This window comes from Erpetoichthys calabaricus, chromosome 2 (assembly GCF_900747795.2).
Source record: "Erpetoichthys calabaricus chromosome 2, fErpCal1.3, whole genome shotgun sequence".
NCBI classification, from domain to species: Eukaryota; Metazoa; Chordata; class Cladistia; order Polypteriformes; family Polypteridae; genus Erpetoichthys; species Erpetoichthys calabaricus.
The window spans coordinates 154,369,373-154,381,918 of NC_041395.2; the positions used below are offsets into that span (position 1 = coordinate 154,369,373).

General features: G+C 40.9%; 1 protein-coding gene across 4 annotated transcripts in view; it reads right to left on the bottom strand.

Moving 5' to 3' along the window:
* atr (ATR serine/threonine kinase) overlaps window positions 1–12,546 on the bottom strand; it is a 133,437-nt gene that overhangs the window by 92,065 nt on the left and 28,826 nt on the right. For all 4 annotated transcript variants that reach the window (XM_028792077.2, XM_051922906.1, XM_051922907.1 and 1 more), the window contains 3 exons: window positions 6,877–7,047; window positions 2,308–2,502; window positions 1,868–2,053 (listed from right to left, as the gene is read on the bottom strand). In XM_028792077.2, the coding sequence (XP_028647910.2) occupies window positions 1,868–2,053; window positions 2,308–2,502; window positions 6,877–7,047 (552 nt within the window). The remainder of the gene's footprint in view (window positions 1–1,867; window positions 2,054–2,307; window positions 2,503–6,876; window positions 7,048–12,546) is intronic.

The window sequence follows — 12,546 nt, forward strand, 5'->3', positions numbered from 1 at the left end:
CTTCACCTTGTCAAAGTCACACAGATCCTTATTCTTGCCCATTTCATTCTGTTTACAACACATCACCTTCAAGATCTGACTGTTCACTTATTGCCTAATATATCCCACTCCTTGGAAAGTGTCATTGTAAAGAGATAATGAATGTTATGGCAAAAGTAACAGTACTGAGCCACTTTCTCAAGGTTTAACTAGGTTGGAGAACACTTGTATAGTCTCCATGCAAAACATTTCCAGTTCATTATTATTCTTTGGTATGTGCTTGTGGACTGCCCTCTTAAATTCACACCACAGGTTTTTAACTTGGTTCGAATCTAGAGACTGAGATGGCCATTGCAAAACTTTGATATGCTGTTCTTGCTGTCTTGATGTTGATGTGTATTTGGGCTGAGTTTCAACATTCTGGCAGAAGCAGTTTGGTTTTTGGCTAAAATTTCCCTATATGTAGTGGAATTAAAATACCCCCTGAACTACTTGCACAAAAACAGCACGAAAGCATTAGCGATTCACCACTGTGGGTCATTGGGTGCTTTTCTTTGTATGCAGTTCCCTATTTGTGCCAGACATCATGATGTAGTGGATGGCAAAAATGTTCAATATTCGTCTCATTTGATCACAGCACATATTCCACAGATGCCAGGCAAACTTCAGATGTTGCATGTTGTTGCTTTTTCTTAAAAAGGGCTCTTTTTATGGAACTTTCCCAAAACTTTCCCATGATGGAGGTGGCATCTAATAGGTGATTTGGAAATATTACAGCTATTCATCCATTACCTCTCTTACCATGCTGTGTGGGTGCAGTATGCTTACTTGTCCTCTTCCTGTTAAATTTTCAAATGTTTCATACTTTTGAAACTTTTTTTAATGACTCTAATTGTGATTAATGATATTTTCGTCTGCATAATCTGTACAGATCAATGCATCTTTAGTATCAGAGTTCAAAGCAATTTAGATTTATAAGAAGGAAAAAATCAAAAAAAAAAAAATCAGACTGTCATTTGACATTGGTCAAGTATTACCATATCAGACGGATTCAAAATTCATACCATTAAATAAAAAACAATACTTTCCTCTGGATCAGCAAAACATTTAATTTAGATCATTTTTTTATTATATGTATGTATTAGTTACTTCATTAAAAAATATGATGATGTACACTCCAGAAGTAGCTACATATGCCAAAGCCATGATGCCGACTGACTCCATTGCTTTTAACAAATTATGGTTATGTGTGAAAGACCTCTGGAACCATAACAGCATCAAAGAGGATGAAACATTTATATAAAGACATGCACCTTTACTAGCATAATCTGCACAAGAGTTAGGTAAATACAGGAATAATAATACAGGAATAAGTGCAAATAAGGTTAAAACAAAACAACCAAACTTCAGCTTTTCTGTGCCTATCTATTTGGTAATTGTGCCTTATCTATGAGACTGCCCACTATCTCATTATGCTGTAGAGTACCGTGAGTATATGGACAAGGAGCATGTCAAGGGACAACACATGGAGCTTAGGCATACAGATTACTTCAACCTGTCTTTTTGTCATACTATTATAGTTAAAGAAAGATAAGAATTTTCAACTCTGGAAGTGTTATCACATATCTTATATTCAAATCATAATGTACTTTGTAGCACCTTGCAAATAAATTAATCTGCTCTCTTATCTACATAATAGCATAGTATGTACTAACCAAGGTCATATTGTCAAGTTTGTAGCTAGAAGAAAGCATTCAGAAAATCTGGACAAGCTAAAATAGGAAAATGGTTCATTGCAATATTAGACATTAGAGTTTTCTGAATAATTATGAGATCATTTCATAAAGTTATTCTGAACAGGCTTTTAGATAACATGAGACATATTTACCATCAGCTCAGGTGTAGTAATTTCTCTTGGGCCTTGGTAGGGGTCATCACTGGATGCAAATGATGCCAGAATAGCCAGCCCATTGAAGACCTGTTGATAGTGCTCACCAAGACGTAACAACAGCTCATTATGTAGACCTTGAAAATCTTGTCTTAACAGGCTTCCCAATTCAATTTCTGTTTCATTCTTTAATCAAAAAAACACAAAACAATAGATCTGCCTTTCCAGTTAAAAAAGAAAAGTTCTAACAATGAACAATGTTTTAAATTCAAATTTATAATAAAAAAAGACAGATTTTTCATTATATATATTTTTTCCAGTGAACAAACACAACTCTACAAAAGAACATGTGTTATTTGAGTATCAGGATTTACTCTTTAAATAAGGCAGGCACACTTGTTAATTGACAAATGAAATTTCAAGAGAGCAGTTACACTTACCTTGAGGTAGTGAAATGAACGTGCCAATTCATCTTTTGAGCAGGAGCACACCAAATGTGAAAATATATATTTGAAGTTATTAATGAGAATCTCCCTGCGGTTTACATTCAGTTGCTTAGCAATGGTCCGAATCAATGCAGAAGATGTGGAACTTGCCTTAGCAGCCAAAAAAGGAAGAAGGACCTGCAATGTACGCTGCAAGCGAATAATGAAACACTTCAGAAAAGTAATCTAACTTTAATGCATATATCCATCTTGACTGGAATATACATATTAATGCATATTAATTCAATGTTAATTATTCTTCAAGACAATATTTTCTTCTAAAACATGATCATGCTTATTATTTTTCTACAATTTGACAAATGTGTCCAACGTTTTTGAAGATGTTATTTTTACAAAAGAAGGATACAAGAGAAAAAAATGAACAATAAACAAATAGTAATTAGTAGGAATGTAATGATATTTTGTGCCGCAAAATTTTGTGATTCAAAAATACAAAGATGTGCATTATGCATATATAGATGTTGATGGCAATGATGTGGCAACTGTTTCTCTAAGTGCTAAAAAAAAAAGTAATGCATTCTCTCTCATTCTTTTTTTTTTATTCTCTTTTTTTAACAAAACAGGGTGCAGTCAGCATCATACATGAATTAACAAGCCCTAGCCTGGGTTTGAGAGTATTTAGCTAAGTATGTAGTAACTTAAATAATAATGGATTCAAACAAGGTAGAAACTGAGGATGCCCAGTCATCACTTAAGTCTGCTGTCTGGCAGCATTTTGGATTTCCTGAAAAAAGAGTAAATGTAGAGAAAATAGTTGATAAGACAAAGACCACTTGCAAGCATGGCAAGAGAGTTTTGACATACATAAGAGCAAACACTACGAACATTTTGAACCATGTACAATGCCATCAAAGAGAGCAATTGCCTAAAGGCCAAACATCTCTGAAAAATTTATTTGCAGCACCACTTCCATAGTCGAGTGGAAGGGCCAAAGAAATAACAAGGTATATTGGTGTTCTTATTGCAAAGGACATGAGGCCATTGAGAATGAGGGGTTTCAGCTGCTCGTGAAGACACTAGAGCCAAAGTAAAGCATTCCCTTATGTCTACACTTTAGTAGCACTGTATTGCCAGCCCTGTACAACAAGGAATCCCCGAAAGACTCAGAGAGCATCACAATAACTACAGAAGGCTGGACCTCCAGGGCAAACCATAGTTATGTCATGATCACAGACCATGCTATCACCAGCAACTGGGAAGTGGTAAGTTTTGTGCTTCAAACTCTGCCTTTTTTTGAAATCCACTCTGGATGCAACATTGCTGAGGTGCTGAAATCAGCTGTTTTGGAGTAACAGATTGAAAGGACTAATATTAACATCACTGTTGTTAATGATAATGCACTTAACATGGATTTATCAATAAGAGAGGCTGGGCTTTGTCCTCATATCAAGAGCTTTACACAAACTCTGAATTTGGCTACCCAGGCATGCTTAGGCGTACTACATGTTAGTCACCTGCTTGGCTGAGTGAGATGGGTCATTGCTTTTTCCATCAGAGTCCCACAGCTACAACTGTATTTTCCGCCGAACAGAAATTACTGGGCCTTCCATCATATGCACTGATAGTCGATGTTATAACACGATGGAATAGTAAAATGTAAATGCTCGATCACTATATTGAGCAGCAAGCAGCAATAACAGCAGCCCTCATAAGCACAGAGCTACTGTACGGTGAAATGTATGTAAAATGGACACACTGGATGGCACTAATATTAGTGACGATGAGGACATTGTACAAATGCTTAAACCCGTCAAGTCAGCCGCCACAGTGTTATATGATGAATATATCCCAATTGTGTTTCACATTGTTCTGTAAAAGCACATGATTGAGGAAAGCATGATTTTCTTGTTGAGTGCACCGTGACGGATGCAAGATTTAGAACTCTGCCACATGTGGAACCCAGTCAGCAAGATGCTGTGTTCTACTGGCTGAAAGAGAAAGCAACGCAGTTACAGCATAGGCAGGTATTTATTTACTCTGTGCATGTGTGTCTGTGCTCCTCCGTAAAAATCATATGTTTTGTAGAGTGCTAGTAGTACTACTCACAATAGCATCTAAGATAGAAAGCAGACTAGCGGCAGTTCAAATACTGATACATAATGGAATTGACACTAGTCACATATTAAATGTTGAACATATTATGACTTATAACTTCACCAAATTGTTCCTCACTAGTCAGAGTTTACCTATAGATACTAAAATTTGAATTGCAATGAGTCATTTTAATAAAAAAAAAAAACACAAACTTTTAACCTCTGCTATTTGCAAATACTGAAAACAGAGGGAACAGGAGATAGGGGAACAGAACAACATGGTGCTGAACTGGAACAACCACCTCCCAAAAAGTTGGCTCTGGAAAATCTGCTTAGAGATTATTTCACTGAATCAGTGGCACTGGCCATGAGTGAGACAGAGCAAGAAATTGATATGTACAGAAAAGAGTCCTCTATTGCACTCACGTGCTGTCTGTCCATTTAAACAGTGGAAAGAAAGTTCTCCAAAGTACCCACTGCTTTCCCCACTGTCCAAAACATATCTCAACTCCAGCAACATCTGTTCCAAGTTAATGTGTTTTTTCGACTGTAGGGGATATTGTGAATGCCCAAAGGTCTCAGTTGCTACCTGAAAATGTGGATATGCTTGTGTTCTTGAAAAAATGTTGATTTCCTAAACTAATAATGGAGATTATTAAACTTTGCTCTTATCGTTTGGGGTGGAGTGGTGGCCCTTAGGCTAGGGATCTGTTCAAATCCTGTGAACACCATAAGTGACTCTACTCCGTTTGGTTCTTGAGCAAGGCCCTTAACCTTCAATTGCTTCCTCCTGGGTATGACGTTAATCTGCATCCAGCCATGCAAGCAGGTCCTCCAATTTACAGGAAAAATTTGGGGGTTGCTGGCAGGATTGACACTCCAGCCACTGTTTATATATAAAAAAAAAAAAATAAAAAAAAACAAAACTCACACTTTTCCAAGTGTGGTGCTGAGGTGTCACCCACTGTACTCAGATCCCAATCCAGGTGGTTATGCATGTGGTGAGTGCAGCAGCACACTATCAGCACATGCTTCCATCCTCTTCCTCCTTATTAGATTATTATTTGCACTATTGGCACTTAACTTTTTTTCTGGCAAGAAAACAACTTTTACAATAATTTGTTTCATGAATAGAATATTACGTATAGTATTAAAAGTGTGTTGTGCTTTTTATATATTGTGCAGAAGACTTTCACAGTTACAATATTGTTTAAGTAGTGGCAAGGAAAATGCATTGTTGATTCTGAAATGCAACTGTCTCAGAAATAATATTAAACAAAAATTTTTCAATCATAGGTTTTCTTTAATCAGACTTTGTTTAAAAATCGTAAGATATCAAATTGTGAACCCAGTATCATGTATCGAACCGAATAGTGAACAGAGTGAATCATTACATCCCTAGTAATTGGTGTTATTTTATTATTATTATATACTAAACTGACTCCTTTATCTAAAAAAAAAACCAAAAAAACACCAGATAAGAATATATTAATATATTATTTTTTTAATTTGGGACACTGACAGGTTAAGTAGCTTGCTCAGAAGAGGGAGTTAAACTTTTAATGGATAATTCCACCCAAAAATATTTTTTTAGCTCAGACCAAGAAAAAAATTTAATCTCATATTTTCATAGTAAAGTTCCTCATATAGTGGACTTCAATGGGGAACACGACACACACACAAAAAAAAAAACGCAGACAATATCAAAACATCAGTGGAGAAAATGCTAAATAAACAACTTCCAGAAAACACACTTAAATGAACAAAACAGAACAAGATTTTGAAATGAAGACACCCAACTCATTCATTGGTCAGGAATTGTGCCCATTAATAGCTCATCCATTGGTTAACCTGCCATTTCATGCACAATTAACATTGACAATTAGAGATTTAAAGTTTCAGAAAAGTAAGAAAAAACATTACCATGTGAAAAGAATGCTTTGCATATGTGCACATCTAAGGTGATTCAAGAAGAAGTTGGGCAATTCACAGCAAATGAGATGAGGCACTGGTCTTCAATTCAAAGACTTAATCCAACTAAATGCACTGCCCAGTCATTCACAAGAAGATTTTCTGAAAGTGGTTTATTTTACAATATTTTAGGAAAACTATGTGTGAGATGTTCTCAGCCTGCCTGGATACCTGACATGGGGATTATGCAACATAAGTAATCAGAGATTATTATTATCTTTTTTATTAAACTGATGTATTGTTATAATTTGCTGTTATTAGGCGTCCCCACCTATTCAAGCCTACCACATCAACACCTACCTCCCACATTAAAAACTTTCCTTGGCATTCACAATAAACAAAGTCGGGTAAGTAACAGATTAAAAAAAACACCTTCGGAAGGAATAAGAGCCAAGAAAAGATGAACTATTTCACATAAACTGCCTACCAAAACAGTTATAATATAATATAATTTTCACATTCTTTTTTTTTTTACATAACTTAAAATATATTAACTTACATTAAGAAACCGATTCAAATCAGGGAATTCAAACACATGTGCTACTTGAGATAAGATGTCTAGTGCAACTTCTCGCTGGTGTGCCACTTCTTGCTGGAGCCGCTCCTGGCTATGTCTTGGAGTATTGCTGAGTGCAGTGAGGTGTCTAGAGTGCAAGGACTCAATCAGAAACTAGAAGGAGATTAAGGTTATGATTAAACCATCATCAACAAAATATACAATTATAATTTATGATCAGATCTGCTTAAAATATGCAAATACATTATTTTAGTTATTCGGTTTTAGTAAACAGCAAGATTATCTTTCACAAATATAAAGTAAAACCTTGTTCCCTTGTTATTTTAATACTTGGTGTAATTGTAGAAGCTAATCCTTAAACAAATATTAAAATCCAATTCAGCAAATCTTTTGAAAACAACACTGAACTCCAAAAGTAATTTGGACAATATATGCCTAATGTTTCTGCACCTGGTATTTCAAAATTTTAAAAGATTAAAGTGGAAGATTTAATGTTTCAATTTCATTTGTAAGAGATATGAAAGTTTGAAAATACAGTATAATTTTAAAATAGTTCCCCATATTTAGAGGCAAGCAAAACGTAATTCATCACATTAATAATATACACAATACATTAGTTTAATTTGAAATGGTATAATCTAAACTCCAGAGTGGTAGAGAGTCCAGCCCCTCTCAAGGAGATTGGTTCCAGAGTCCAAGCTGTGACTATATCTATCCGGAACCTCTCGACCTCGCGCACTAGCTCAGGCTCCTTCCCCTTCAGAGAGGTGACATTCCACGTCCCAAGAGCCAGCTTCTGTAGCCGAGGATCGGACCGCCAAGGTCCCTGCCTTCAGCCACCACCCAACTCACACTGCACCCGACCTCCTTGGCCCCTCCCATAGGTAGTGAGCCCATGGGAAGGGGGACCCACGTTGCCTCTTCGGGCTGTGCCCGGCCGAGCCCCATGGGTGCAGGCCCGGCCACCAGGCGCTTGTCATCGAGCCCCACCTCCAGGCCTGGCTCCAGAGGGGGGCCCCGGTGACCTGCGTCCAGGCAAGGGAAAACGGCATCCAAAGTTTTCATTCATCATAGAAGGTTTGTTTAACCGCTCTTTGTCTCATCCCTCACCTAGGACCAGTTTGCCTTGGGTGGCCCTACCAGGGGCATAAAGCCCCGGACAACAGAGCTCCTAGGATCCATGGGACACGCAAACCCCTCCACCACAATAATGTGGCAGTTAAAGGAGGGGCATCACGGATTGTCCATAACAAACACCATGTTCAAGCATAGGGGTGTTCATATGTGCACTTGGCACCAGGACACCCTAGGCCTCAGTTCGATGATCGACTTTGTGGTCGTGTCGTCAGACTTGAGGCCACATGTCTTGGACACTCAGGTGAAGAGAGGGGCGGAGCCTGTCAACTGATCATCGCCTGGTGGTGAGTTGGCTTCGATGGTGGGGGAGGATGCTGGTCAGGCCTGGTAGGCCCAAACATGTTGTGAGGATCTGCTGGGAACATCTGGCAGAGCCCCCTGTCAGAAGTAGCTTCACCTCCGGCAGAACTTCGACCACATCCCGAGGGAGGTGGGGGACATTGAGTCCGAATGGGCCATGTTCCGTGCCTCTATTGTTAAGGCGGCTGACCGGAGCTGTGGCCGTAAGGTGGTCGGTGCCTGTCGTGGCGGCAATCCCCGAATCCGTTGGTGGATACCGGCGGTGAGGGATGCCGTCAAGCTGAAGAAGGAGTCTTACAGAACCCTTTTGTCCTGTGGGACTCTGGAGGCAGCTGATAGGTACCGGCAGGCCAAGCGGAATGCGGCTTCGGTGGTTGCTGAGGCAAAAACTCGGGCGTGGGAGGAGTTTGGGGAGGCCATGGAGAACGACTTTCGGACGGCTTTGAGGAGATTCTGGTCCACCATCCAGCGTCTCAGGAGGGGGAAGCAGTGCAGTGTCAACACTGTATATAGTGGGGATGGTGCACTGCTGACCTCGACTCGGGACGTTGTGGGTCGGTGGGGGGAGACCTCCTCAATCCCACTAACATGCCTTCCAATGAGGAAGCAGAGCCTGGGGACTCGGAGGTGGGCTCCCCCATCTCTGGGACTGAGGTCACCGAGGTGGTCAAAAAACTCCTTGGTGGCAGGGCCCCGGGGGTGGATGAGATACGCCCAGAGTTCCTCAAGGCTCTGGATGTTGTAGGGCTGTCTTGGTTGACACGTCTCTGCAACATCGCATGGACATCAGGGACAGTGCCTCTGGATTGGCAGACCGGGGTAGTGGTCCCCCTCTTTAAGAAGGGGGACCGGAGGGTGTGTTCCAACTACAGAGGGATCATACTCCTCAGCCTCCCTGGTAAAGTCTATTCGGGGGTTCTGGAGAGAAGGGTCCGTCGGATAGTCGAGCCTCGGATTCAGGAGGAACAGTGTGGTTTTCGTCCTGGTCGCGGAACAGTGGACCAGCTCTACACACTTAGCAGGGTCCTGGAGGGTGCATGGGAGTTTGCCCAACCAGTCTACATGTGTTTTGTAGACTTGGAAAAGGCATTCGACCGTGACCCTCGGGGAATCCTGTGGGGGGTACTCCGAGAGTATGGGGTACCGGACCCCCTGATAAGGGCTGTTTGGTCACTGTACGATCGGTGCCAGAGCTTGGTCCGCATTGCTGGCAGTAAGTCGAACCCATTTCCAGTGAGAGTTGGACTCCGCCAGGGCTGCCCTTTCTCACCAATTCTGTTCATAACTTTTTTGGACAGAATTTCTAGGCGCAGCCAGGGCGTTGAGGGGGTCCGGTTTGGTGGACTCAGGATTGGGTCACTGCTTTTTGCAGATGATGTTGTCCTGTTTGCTTCATCAGGCCGTGATCTTCAGCTCTCTCTGGATCGGTTCGCAGCTGAGTGTGAAGCGGCTGGGATGGGAATCAGCACCTCCAAATCCGAGACCATGGTCCTCAGCTGGAAAAGGGTGGAGTGCCCTCTCAGGGTTGGTAGCGAGATCCTGCCCCAAGTGGAGGAGTTCAAGTATCTCGGGATCTTGTTCTCGAGTGAGGGAAAAATGGAGCATGAGATCGACAGGTGGATCGGTGCACCCTTCGCAGTAATGCGGGCGCTGCATTGGTCTGTCGTGGAGAAAAAGGAGCTGAGCCGCAAGGCGAAGCTCTCAATTTACCAGTCGATCTATATTCCTACCCTTACCTATGGTCATGAGCTATGGGTAGTGACCGAAAGAACGAGATCGCGAATACAAGCGTCTGAAATGAGTTTCCTCCGTAGGGTGTTTGGGCTTTCCCTTAAAGATAGGGTGAGAAGCTCAGTCATCCGGGAGGGGCTCAGAGTAGAGCCGCTGCTCCTCCGCATCAAGAGGAGTCAGATGAGGTGGCTCGGGCATCTGATCAGGATGCCTCCTGGACGCCTCCCTGGTGAGGTGTTCCGGGCACGTCTATCCGGGAGGAGGCCCAGGGGAAGACACAGGACACGCTGGAAGGACTATGTCTCTCGGCTGGCCTGGGAACGCCTCAGGATTCCCCCAGAAGAGCTAGAAGTAGTGGCCGGGGAGAGGGAAGTCTGGGCATCTCTGCTCAAGCTGCTGCCCCCGCGACCCGACCTCGGATAAGCGGAAGAGAATGACTGAATGAATGAATGAATGAATGGTATAATCTAAACATTTATTAACTGCCTGAAGTCTGTGAGCAATAAGATGATGATCCATTAGGCTCAAACAACAAATCTCCAGGGGCCTCATGTATAAACGGTGTGTACGCACGAAAATGTTGTGTAAGAACGCTTCCACGTTCATATCGCGATGTATAAAACCTAAACTTGGCATAAAGCCACGCACATTTCCATGGTAGCTCATATCCTAGCTCATAGCCGGAGTTGGGCGGTAGAGTGACGGAGCTGCTGGGAGGAGTGGAGGCTTGTGATTATTGTATTGATTATTCTTTATTATTATTGTTATTGGAGAATTGTGGAGTGTGCGGTGCTTTGTGCACTTTATTTGAAGAAATTATTAAAGAATTCTTCTTGGTGCTTTTACAAGTGTGTCTTAGACGTCTGTCTGTGGGGTTTCACGGGGCAACAGCGCCACTAGCATCCACAGAAGATATTTCAATGTTCCTTAAAAGTTTTGAAGAATCAGCATTCTAAGCTTACAGATGGCTTAACGTCTATTACAGAGCTGATTGTGTGGCGATTGGGTATTTGGAGAAAGAAAAGTAAGGACAGGAATTGGGGGTTAGTACGTTTGAAAGAGACAGTACTGCTGCAATAAAGTATTTCATCGAAAGTCGCAGATGGTGCAGCAAGCATCTTGCGTGAGACATGAACAATCACTGCGCCACCGTGTTCCCATGTTTAATAACATGCTTTAACTCCTATCATCATGAAAATGATATCACGTATAAATCCCAGTATTTTAATTATTAAGAGAGCTGTAATATTACGAATGTAATGGATTCTGTGTCCTGTCGGAAGGAAGAGAATGCCCGGAAGCACATAGTGATTCACACACATAGAGCACATAGAATATCAAATACAAAACAAAGCATTTAACGTGCTACTTTAGTTACGATGGGATTTTAGAAACTAGTAAATTAAACGATTTTAAGATAAAGTTTATGATGTTCTACTTTAATGACAAAATAAACTACGTTATTAAAGTGGAAATTTCGAGATTAAAGTTGACATTTCCTGCATTTTTCCCACGGTGTGCCTTTTTTTTCTCTGTACCCTAATAAGCTTTCATATGACACTCAGATGGTGGGCTCCGACTTGCCTTTTCGTGGTGACTTTGATATGTGACAACTTCTTTTATATTTCGGGCACTGTGCGACTTTGTGAACTTGAGCTTTTGAGTTTCTCCGACACTCTGTCACTCGATCAACTTTCTTTTGTTGATCACTGTTTAAACCAACAAATAGTAAGTTTTTCCTTGCCTCCACTTGGTATTAGCTGATGTTCTTCTATTTTCTCCCGTGTTTTTCCCATTGTCTTTTACACAGAAGGCTGAGCTTAAGGGCTATTTATATTGATTTGCATATTCAAAGAGGCGTAATTCTGGGAGGAGTTGGGGCGGAACAGCAGGGACGTGCACGTGCATTACTTTTCACGCTGACCGGGATTTATGGAGCGGAAGAACATGGAAGTTGGCGTTCACACAGATTTATGCATCTGGATTTTTTGTGCGTAAGCACATTTCCACTTTTGTCCGCACACCATGTTATAGTGTGAATTCTATGCACAGCGTTATGCATGAGGCCCCAGTTCTTTCTCGTTTTGGAAAGTGGTCTCCTTTAATTGTTGTCTTTGGCAGTAAAATACCCACATAGTTGACTTTAGAATGGTTAACCTGAATTCATTAAACAAATGTCTACAATTTACCTCTTAACGTTCCTCTATTACAAAAACAGTGTGTTTAGGGCAATTGTCCAAAAATGTCCTCTTTTTAAATTGAATAATCACTTTGTTACAAAAATGGTGTGTTTAGGTTGATTGTCTTGCTTGAATGATGAAATGCTACCCAATAGGAAGAGTTAGTGTCAAATTTACTGCCATTCCAGTAACTTCAACTGATTTAATAAAACAGAATGGAGAAAGGAAAAAAGTAATAACCTTCTGACTTTCATTCATTTTATTTAAAATTTTAAAAAAGAGTGAAGAAAAAAACTCTATTTTT